The sequence below is a fragment of the Triticum dicoccoides genome, chromosome 4A, assembly GCF_002162155.2.
Source record: "Triticum dicoccoides isolate Atlit2015 ecotype Zavitan chromosome 4A, WEW_v2.0, whole genome shotgun sequence".
In the NCBI taxonomy this organism is placed as follows: Eukaryota; Viridiplantae; Streptophyta; class Magnoliopsida; order Poales; family Poaceae; genus Triticum; species Triticum dicoccoides.
In genome coordinates this window covers 628598928-628609297 of record NC_041386.1, presented here as the reverse complement: position 1 = coordinate 628609297, position 10370 = coordinate 628598928, and the positions used below count along the sequence as shown (strand labels likewise).

General features: G+C 46.9%; 2 protein-coding genes across 2 annotated transcripts; one reads left to right on the top strand and one right to left on the bottom strand.

Annotated features, from left to right (window-relative positions):
• Window positions 1-648: 648 nt before the first annotated feature.
• LOC119287523 (post-GPI attachment to proteins factor 3-like) lies at window positions 649-6033 on the top strand. Its single transcript, XM_037567075.1, has 6 exons — window positions 649-1026; window positions 1161-1417; window positions 4534-4798; window positions 4892-5091; window positions 5174-5361; window positions 5484-6033. Exons 2-6 carry the CDS (start codon window positions 1311-1313, stop codon window positions 5768-5770), a joined length of 1047 nt encoding a protein of 348 aa, XP_037422972.1. The 5' UTR covers window positions 649-1026; window positions 1161-1310; the 3' UTR covers window positions 5771-6033.
• A 147-nt stretch (window positions 6034-6180) lies between these two features.
• On the bottom strand, window positions 6181-7796 carry LOC119287522 (G-type lectin S-receptor-like serine/threonine-protein kinase At1g34300). The gene has a single exon (XM_037567074.1). The coding sequence runs from the start codon at window positions 7588-7590 to the stop codon at window positions 6313-6315; it is 1278 nt and encodes a 425-aa protein (XP_037422971.1). The 5' UTR covers window positions 7591-7796; the 3' UTR covers window positions 6181-6312.
• Window positions 7797-10370: the final 2574 nt, after the last annotated feature.

The window sequence follows — 10370 nt, the reverse complement described above, 5'->3', positions numbered from 1 at the left end:
AGCTGTGCTTCACATTTTTTCCCTTCAAAACATCGGAAAAAATAGGCAGAAAACGAAAACAAAAAACCTCCCGGAAAAATCTCATGTTAACCCCAAAAACGTGAATAAAAAAAATACATGGAACATACCCAACACGTAACATGTGGCGACAACTGAACGCACTACTTGGCGCACCCTTGGAGGTCCCCGCAAGGGGTAACCTTAGTTAGTTATTTTCTTTTTCTTTCCTGGGTGTGGTGTGGGGGTCTTGACTGAGACCTCCTTTTGTTCATAGGATAGGAATATCATAATAATCGGAAAATCATAGGAAGTGTGATGAAATGTATCTCAATTCCTATAAAAAAAATGAATGTCATTTGATGCATAGGTTATGATTTTTTTCATTTCTCCCAGTCTAATGTTTTTTTCTTTGAAATGTGAAGAATTAGTTTCTATCCTACTGCATAGTAATAATATAATCATTTCCTACAACCCCCCAAAACGAAATTCTTTGAAAATCCTGTGCTATAAAATTCCTACACAATTCGCACAAATCAAAGAAGGCCCGAGTGGGCTTTTTCCCATCAGCCCAAGGGCCCGTCTGGTTAGCGAAAATGGCCGACCCCCAACGAACAAATCAATCAATAGCCCAATCCTTTTTTCATCCTCCTCTCCCATCTCCATCTCCGACTGCGCCGCCACGACCAGGAGCCATCTCCCAGCCTCGCTCACTCCGCCGTCCACCGCCGCCGCGCCGCTCCCCTTCGTCGGCCCTCACCAGAGCCGCCTCCGCCGGCCTCCACCAGACCACCGCCGCTCCCTCCGCTCCGCTCCGTGAGCCCGCCTTTGACCCGGCGGCGAGGACTGCTCCTCTCCTTCCCCGGACGGTTCCTCCCCGTCCCCCGACTCCACCCTCAGCTCTCTGGCTCTCTCAGGCGCCAGGCTAGTCAGCAGCCAGCGGCGAGGCACGGAGGCAAGCCGGCGGCAGCTCGCCGCTTTAGATCTCCACTTCGCCCTCGCAGGCTGCGGCAGCAGCACCCACCCAAGGTACGCTCCTGGTGCCATTGCCTTACTGAAGGTGATCTACAGACTACAGTACAGCTAGCTAATGATTTGATTATTCAATTTTACACTTACTAAAAGCCTAATTCTATCCCTCTGGAACTTGGGAGTTGGAACAGGGCATCAACATTCTCTGTCAATTGGAACTCGTTGCAGTGCTACTCCTTGTCGTCCTCTCCCCTTTACTCCTGGACTGCCGTGGAGTGAAGATCCATCTAGCTGGTTGCGGCGAGGGGTTCGCGGACTCTGACCCAGGCGTGCCATCCGGGATGGCCGGAAGTAGCCTCTGGGTAGTTCGATTGGCTTCCCTTCTTGCAGTCGGATTCGTGGTCGGCTCCGTCAAGGCCAGTCCGGGAGATGCTCATCCGCAGTACAGGTGAGACGAAGCATTGCTGACTCATCCCATGTTGCACATGATGTACCATTGCGCCTGGCTGTCGTTTATTTTCCTATATACCTTATTCCAGGCCTTGCTGGATAAGTTGGTTCTCGAATTTTGTTAGGTTTTCTAATGCGAAAGTGGGCCTAGCTGGGTTTTGGTTGATGCTTATTGCTTGTAATTGTAGTAATTAAGTCTCAGATATATCGGATGCAGTAGCATTGTTCGTCTTCTAAATATATATATCTAGATGCGTAATTGGGTTAATTTCGGCTGATGTTTCGTCATCTTACCTAGTTGGTTAAAAATATTAAATCTCTCTTTCTATCTCCAAACTGTGATATCTTAGCCTTATTGGTATGCATGTACTGGAGTCCACAATTGACTATCCTACAGTTTGATTGAAAATATCTGAATAGGAAAACCAGACACTGTCAATCTAAGATGGTTATTGTTTGACTTCAACTTGACAATGGAATAATAGAACCTTAAAGTATTCCTGTCCGTCAGATGAACAATTAGTCAAGTTTCAGCTACCACACCCTACTTATTCTAGTGTAATTAGTAAATTGGTTCAAAGGTGGATTGACTAAAGTGGATAAAGTGACAAACACTCAAATGGAGGGAATAATATGCGAGAAAATAGTGCCATACATTGAGTTACATAATTTTCAATCCCATTTTAGATGCTTTTGATTAGATGCACAAAGATTAAGTGGTGATACATGATTGGTATTCTTGCCATGGTAGTAAATTAGTCCATCATAATTTCTCCTTCTCTAACTTAATATAAGACATTTGTCAAAAAACGTCTTATATTAAGTTACGGAGGGAGTATTAGATAGACAGAGAGATTGCAGGTCAAACAATTAATTATTGGACTCCAAAAAGAAGGCACACACTCTTTATGAAAGTCAAGTTTGACCATGAATTTAACTAATAAGATTATACCATTAAGTTTGTATCTGAAAGAATTTTCCAATGGTATAATTTTTAAGTTACATGGCTTATGTATTATTGGTCTAATTGGCGGTCAAAGTTAAATCTCGAAAAGTGTGGGCGGCATCTTTTTAGAGTTGGAGGGGGAGTACTTACTATATTTCGGGGAAAAACATTAAGCTATACGCGCTTACTTGGTAATTGGTTATCATTGCATGGATATATTTTCTTACCTAAGCTGTGCACAAATGATTCTTCTAGCAAGTGGTTGAACTATACATTGTTAACAAAACATAGTATGTCTTTTTAGACGTTTGTTTGGTTATGAAAATTGTTACAGGCCAACTCATTTTTGCAACAGTTGCTGTGGATCTACCGACCACCTTTAGTAACTGTTGTGGCATCGTTGCCTCAGTTTTTGTTGGAATTTTTTCTTTTTATTGGTCTTGATTTGTGCTACATATTGTAGAACCATTGGTTAGGAGTTATACATTGTGTGAGGGGCTGTACTAGTTTGTGTTCATGAGGTGCTGTCATCTGCCGTCGTCTCATGAATGGCATGTCTGAACAAACCAGTTTAACTATGACACTTGAAGAATTGCATGTGTGCGCAATTGTTCATCTTCATCCTTGTTGAACTCTCTGACCGGAGTCATACTTTCCAATGATTTATTTTTATTTTGGAGTGACATACTACTACATGGTTTGTGGTGCCATTTCATTGCATGGACCGAAATTGCTGTTATTTTCATGCTATTTACATCTATTCCTATTTGAACTGCCGGTGGCGGGAGGGCACGGGAGGAGCGCTTTTGGTGAGGTTATTGGTCGCCTTCGGAGTCGACCTGGGAGTCGTCTGGGAGAGCAGCCTGGGAGGCGTGTTGGGCTTTTCTCTCACATAGCAATTTTACAGGAGTACAGGTGCAAAAACAAGGATTGTGAAGCACAAAAAACTGCATGATTAGTCTGTTGGAGTCTCAAAGCACAGGAAAACAACCCCATCCCTACGCGCATGAGTAGAAACAGTGGTTGGAGGGGGTTTTGATTCCTATTGAATTGTTGAATAGTACCCTGAAATTTCAGGTGGCCATTTCTTTGCTCGGAAGGGTAGGATCAAATTCCAAATGATTTAGGTTTCTCCAATTTCCTATCGATTTCCTTCAATCCAAAGTACCCCTTTGCCATTTACCATAACATTTGTTTAGCTTTATCAATTGTAAATAAAATTGCTCTAGACGCAGTTGAATAGATTCTGCTAAATTGTGGGACAGTGTTAAAGAAATGATTTTAATTAATGTTGTGTTTGCTTGCACATCATCTGTTCTGTAGCTGTCTTGTGACAGTCAGTTGAGGCAACCTGGGTGGTGATAGGATGCCTAGGTCCTCTTGATCAAATTTCAGGATGCAAGAACAAATAGTAAATAATACTCTCTCTGTTTCTAAATACTCCCTCCGTCCCAAAATAAGTGACTCAACTTTGTACTAATATAGACTACATGTAGAGTATATTATTTTGGGGCGGAGGGAGTATAAGTCTTTTTAGAGATTCTAATATAGACTACGTGTAGAGTAAAATTAATGAATCTACACTCTAAAATAGGTCTATATACATCTGTATGTAGTTCATATTGAAATCTCTAAAAGGACTTATATTTAGGAACGGAGGGAGTATCTGATATAATACTATAAATTGAATTTATGTGGCTGCACATTAGGAGATATAGCAGCACAATAGTAGAATGACCCCAATTCTAAACAAAACATTAACAGTGGATTACTGTAAGTCAATAACTAGGCTACACCTGTGAATGATATTTCTTTTCCAGTGCGTGGGTTGTTCATGATTAATTTATAGTATGATTGCAGTAATATTTTTCTTCTAGTATGCTTCCATTTTGTTTGTGCAATCAGTCTACCACCCATAATATCTGGTTTCTGCCTGTCCTTTTTTCCTGCACTCTATGGACTCTTAAAAGTGACTATTAAGTTTGTGGATGTATTTCGTACAAAGTAATTGAGTTCACCATTTCTTTTGTATTTTTCTTGACAAAAATTTGAACTGAAAACTGTTTGGGTTCCTGAAATTTGTTCATCTATCGACCTTTCAGTTGCTGTCATTCTGATGTTACACTGTTTAGAAGTTTCTGGTAACTTGCGTTGTGATCAACCTGCAGAACTTGTGTGAAGGAGTGTCAGAATACAGGGATTACTGGAAGTAACATCATCAGCCACTGTCAGTCCCGGGATAACGACAGCACATCTGCTGGAAGTTCTTGGTATACACATGAGCCCCTTTACTTGCAGTGGAAGCAACAGAACTGTATGACAGACTGCCGCTACTACTGCATGATACAAAGAGAAGAGCGACGGCAATTAGGTGGCCTGAGCCCTGTTAAATATCATGGAAAATGGCCCTTCAAACGTGTTTCTGTCTTCCAGGCATGTTTTGGCTTGTATGTTGATGAGTGATACTGGTATTTCACCATGATGACTACCACTACTACATGTCTTAACTTGTTTGCCATTTATCAGGAGCCCCTTTCAGCTGCATTGTCTGCTCTCAACCTATTGACGCACTTCATTGGCTGGCTTTCATTCTTCCTCCAAGTGAATTACAGATTACCTCTTAGACCTCAGACGAAGAGGACATACTACGAATACACTGGCTTGTGGCATATCTATGCAATATTATCACTAAATGCATGGTTCTGGAGCACTATATTCCATACTAGGTGTGCATTTGCTCAAAGCTTGGGCATGCTGTCATAATAGTATTTGATATCTTGCTCAGCAGCATCATTCTTCATTTTGTAGGGATATTGACTTGACCGAGAAAATGGATTACTCTTCAGCTGTGGCCCAACTTGGCTACTCTTTAATCCTTACTTTGCTAAGAACTTTCAATGTCAAGGATGAGGCTGGCAGGGTGATGTTTGCTGCACCTATTCTAGCATTCGTTACAACACACATCTTGTATCTTAACTTCTACGAACTTGACTACGGTAAAGTTCCTTTTGCTTGATCGTGTCTTCAGTTTACCTTGGCACCTTGCACATACTTTGCCTTTTGTGTAGAAACATAATATCGATTCATGTGCATCTGCTGCGTTTATTTGCCTTTTCAGGATGGAACATGAAAGTTTGTGTGGCAATGGGTGTTGTTCACATTGTCGCATGGACAACCTGGGCCGTTGTGACCCATCATCCATCACGATTCAAGGTTTGGATCGTCATATTCGGAGGAGCTCTAGCAGTGCTTCTTGAAGTGTATGACTTTCCTCCGTACAAGGGGTATGCTGATGCACATTCGCTGTGGCACGCGAGCACCATTCCTCTCACCTATCTTTGGTGGACCTTCGTTAGAGACGATGCAGAATTCCGCACCTCCACACTTGTTAAGAAGGCCAAGTAGTAGTAAATTAAGGTCAGTATGAATGCTGTTAGCTTGTCCCTCTCTCGAGGTAACATGGGCAGAGGACACACGTGCTGCCATGCCATGTGTCCCCAGAAGCTCGGTGTTCCCTGGATCGATCAGGACTTACCATTCATCTTTCAGCGAAACTCAGCATCTTGTTTATGCGGTATCTTTGGTTCTTGACCTCCAGATTTCTGTTTTGATTGATATCAACAATTGTTTTGTTCTGTAATAGGAAAGGACATAATCTTTTTCGTGTCTGTTGAAATGGTTCACCTCACGGGTTTCAATGCTTATATAAACCTTAGCATTGCAGTCAAAGACGAGATAGCAGCCAGAAGTTCTGAATTTCACTTCCTTGGGGAATTTTCCACTCGGACGCTCATGTCTTCCCTATTACCGTAAAAGGGTGTTATTTTACTTCTCTGAACCCACAAAGTTCTGCAACGGCTGCCAAGCTTTGCTAGTAGTAGTAGTGTATGGTTTTACAGAAGAAGGAAAAATCATCCATGGAGGCTGGAGGTCCCCGCGACGACGCGTTAGTGCCCGGCGACGACAGCCGGACTGGGGAGGCCGGGGAAGCAGACCTTGATGAAAGACGCGCTGGGGAGCGACGCCGACTGGTAGGCGCTGACGAAGTTGGACACCTTGAGCCAGCAGAGGCCGGAGCCGTCGGAAAGCGCGGTGGCGCCGACGCAGGAGCGGCTGGCGAGGCAGTCGAGGCGGCATGCCGTGATGCCGACGTAGAACTGCTCGATCGCGATCTCCGGCGGGTAGGTGAGGAACTGCGTGTTGTCGAGCTGGAGCATGGTGGAGTTGCGCGGGCAGTTCTGGAGCTCGGTCTTGCGCTTGCACCCGCTGCGGGGGTTGGCGGCGTCGTTGAGCTCGAAGTTCCGCGACGGGCAGCCGCAAACCGGCGACGTGCGGTTGTAGCTGCACACGCCCATGTTGCCGCAGTAGCCGAACACCTGGCATTGGTCCGCCACCGCCGACCACTGCTCCGTCGCCGTGCCGCTGCCGCGCCCGGCGCTGTAGGCGCGGAAGTTGCCGTCCGAGTCGAGGCGCAAGAAGCGCAACATGTCGTCGCTCTCGCCGTAGTTGCTGCTGTAGGCGACCACGACGGGGTTGACGAGGGAGCCGTCGTTGAGGGAGACGATGCCGTTGGTCTGCATCGTGAGCGTGACTGTCTTGTTGGCGGTGAAGGAGTTGTTGTAGCCCTTATTGAAGTAGGTGACGGGGGCGGCGCCGGCGCTGGCCCAGCTGAGCGTGAGGTTGCCGGACCTATCGACGGCGAAGACGTAGGGGCCGGAGGTGAGGTTCATGCAGGAGGTGAAGCTCTGCGACATGACCACGGTGTCCGTCGGGTGGTCAAATGACTGCCACACGACGCGCCCCCTGGAATTCTTGAGCACGAGGTTGCCGCTCTCTTGCAGGGCGGCGGCGGCGACGCCCTGGCCGGCGGTGCCGGACGACCATAGCACGGCCCCGGATCCTTTGACCAGTTGCAGATCGCCGGAGGACGAGAGGCGGAGCGAGCCCCTCGAATCCACGGCCGCGCCGGCTCCGGCGGACCAGACGGGGACGCCGCCGGCATAGGTGACCGCGGCCACGAAGAGCGACCGGGAGGTCGGGGACGGCGCGAAGCCGAGGGAGACGGTGGAGTTGGGCGACGACCACGAGGTCGAATTGGCCGCCGGCGAGAGGGAGGAGCCTAGGGGCATGTCCGCGCCATGGGACAGGAAGGAGAGGAGCAAGAAGCAGCAGCAGAGGACAGCAAGATCCGCTCCGGCTCCGGGATCTCCCCGTAGAGGCCGCATCTTTCTTCGACGGCGGCGAGGAAGAAGACCCCGGATTCCTCCGTGGTGGTGGTTGCACCGGAAGAGGCTAGCTGCGGGGGCTACGTAGCTCGGCTTCCCATATCATGGCGTCTTCCCTCGGCTATATAGCAGAGTCTCCACGGCCAATTAGCTGCTGACAATTCCCTGATTTTCCTTGATGGGCCTCTCCCTCAATCTTTGTCATGTCGCTCCTGTGTATGACCAAAAATTCAAAGACTATTCAGAACAATAGAATTGTAAAACATATTTTTGCTTATCCAACAGAAGTCACATACATTTCATATTTTTGGGGCATTTTTATTGATTTTTAAAATTATTTCAGTGATATTTAAAAACATTATTATCAATTCATTTTTATTTATTTTAGCGACTTCTAGTTCTTTCATCAAATATAGAAATAGATTCATACATATTCATAAATGTCAATTAGTTTGGGACATGAATTTTTGAAACATGGTTCTACACGCACAGCTAGAACAATAAAATTGAAAAAATACTTGAAAAATAAAATAAATCTGTAGCATTTTCTAACATAAATAGTCGACTGCTATGCTCGCGTGTGAAGTTTCACGAAGAAATGACATCCGTGGTAATCTTGGTAAAAATTGACAAAATCAAAACTATATTAAAAGAACATTGTTTGGTGAATAGTAAGGTCTTAGTTGTATTTGCTTTACTTCACGCGTGAGTAGAATGGTATACCAAGTTTGGTACCCAAAAAAATAAGAACTTTTTTTCCTACCATTTTCTCTAAATGTACTATTCGCGTGGATGAACGGGGAACCATGTTAACCTTGGTGTTTTCAATTATTTTGGTCATAATTCTACCAATTTTAGAAAAATTCAATCCTTAAACAATTTCAGAAAAATTACATGGATATTTAATAAAAAAATTAATTATTCAAGTCAAACTGCAATCAATTTCACAGACATTTCATATGTGCTTATGAGTGAACCTATTTGTGCATGTAAGTTAATACCTTTTTATGCGATTTTAGATATTGCATGCACGCCTTGCTATGTAGGAGAGAAATCGATAAACTAGCCAGTGTACGTATGGCCAAGTTTCCATAGATTTATTTTCAGTGGCCTTTGATTTTGTATTGCCTCTTCTAGTTTTACTTCGCGTTTATAGTTTATCTTTGCTCTATCCGGGACACAAAGAATCTGATGAACAATAAAATCAGAAAAATAGCAAAAAAAGATAAATTAAAAAAACTTCTGAACTTTTTTGTGACGAACGTTGACAAATGTTTTGTGTGCTTGATTTTTTTATGATAAAATGTTTTATGCAAAGAAGGACTTGTATTAACGAATAATGCTTTCTGTGCACGGCGTCCACCGGTATGCATTGGTGGATCACACAACCGCAGTCATGACGCTGTGTATATGTTTCGTTTCCTGCTATATGAATGCATGTATTACAAACGTTAGCGCCCCGTACTGGCACACCTGGGCCACCGGATCGAGTGCCAGGTTTGGCACGAGGTAGAAACCTTGAGCGACAGAGTACCATGAGTCCATGAGCCGGCACAAGAAGCAAGCTACTGGTTCGTTTGAAATCTTTTAAAAGACGCCATTGTTTTGATCTAACTCGCTGAACGTGCATTATGAAACTGTTAGAAGGGAGAGAGGAGGATTGGTGGAATAGTTGTTTATTGCTTGAGCCTTATGGGCATATATATAGGAGTACATGATCTACTTGGAGTACAAGGCAAGCCAGAATATTTCCTAGTCTAACCTATGTTTCCTAATACAATCATGTTACTCAACATCCCCCCGCAGTCACAACGGTAGCGATGCAGACGGTGAGACTGGAGAAGAATCCGAAGGCAAGCCGACGGACACCCCCCACAGTCGTAACGGTCGATGCATCGCGGAGTCGTGGCTGGAGTGGAAACCAACGAGGTTGCTCAAGTAGGCGGTAGCCCTTTGTGCCGTTTGTCGATGTAGCCGAGAGCGTGGGTGGTGGAGCCGTGGTCGAGGTAGCCGTGCGAAGAATGCCGTGGTCGATGTCGAGTCGGGGTAGCCGGTGTCGAGGAAGTCGCCGTGGAGCCGCGGGCGCAAGGGGGCGCCGAGTTAGCATGGGCGCAGTGGTGTGGAAGTAGTGGGGCGCCAGGAAGTAGATGATGTTGACGACGCGTCGCGGCGGGTTTGCCAAGCCCGGGGACACATCGTGGACGAAGGCACGCACCGGTGTTGCCAGCACCGGGCATGCATGGACGGACGAAGACAAAGGAGGTGGATGGGCGGCTGCGGCGGCTACGGGGGTAGCGGCGGCGGCTACAAAAGAAGAGCGGCGGCGGCAGCCTCACGGCCGCGGCGGCGGCTAGGTTAAGAGCGCGACGACGAAGCTCGAAGTAGGCGAAGAACCCTGACAGCGTGACGAAGACCGGCGCGGACGGTGGCGTTCCCACGCCAAAGGAGGTGCTGCGGTGCATGCCACAGGAAGTCGACGCGCGGGGACGGCGGTGGACCGTGGGCCGCGGCGCTACGGCCCGAAGGGGCGACGCGGCGACGGCGGGCAGGTCGGGGTGACGACGGAAGACCTCGGAACGGTCACAGGGACCGCGGGCCGCGGTGCTACAGCCTGAAGGGGCGACACAGCGGCGGAGCGCGGGGTGGTGCAACCGCGTGGACGGCCTCGAGACGGCGGCGTGGACCGCGTGCCACGCTCGCTACGGCCCGACGGGGCGACGCAGCGGCGGCGCGAGGGGCGGTGCAGCCACGGGGACGGCCTGGAGTGGACGGCCTCGGGG

Bases quoted from the DNA above. Each gene is read 5' to 3' on its own strand.
- LOC119287523 (XM_037567075.1), top strand. From the start codon at position 1,311: ATGGCCGGAAGTAGCCTCTGGGTAGTTCGATTGGCTTCCCTTCTTGCA. The intron at 5,092-5,173 runs GTGTGCATTTGC...TTCATTTTGTAG, and splicing joins AGCACTATATTCCATACTAG to GGATATTGACTTGACCGAGA. The intron at 5,362-5,483 runs GTAAAGTTCCTT...TTGCCTTTTCAG, and splicing joins CTTCTACGAACTTGACTACG to GATGGAACATGAAAGTTTGT.
- LOC119287522 (XM_037567074.1), bottom strand. From the start codon at position 7,590: ATGCGGCCTCTACGGGGAGATCCCGGAGCCGGAGCGGATCTTGCTGTC.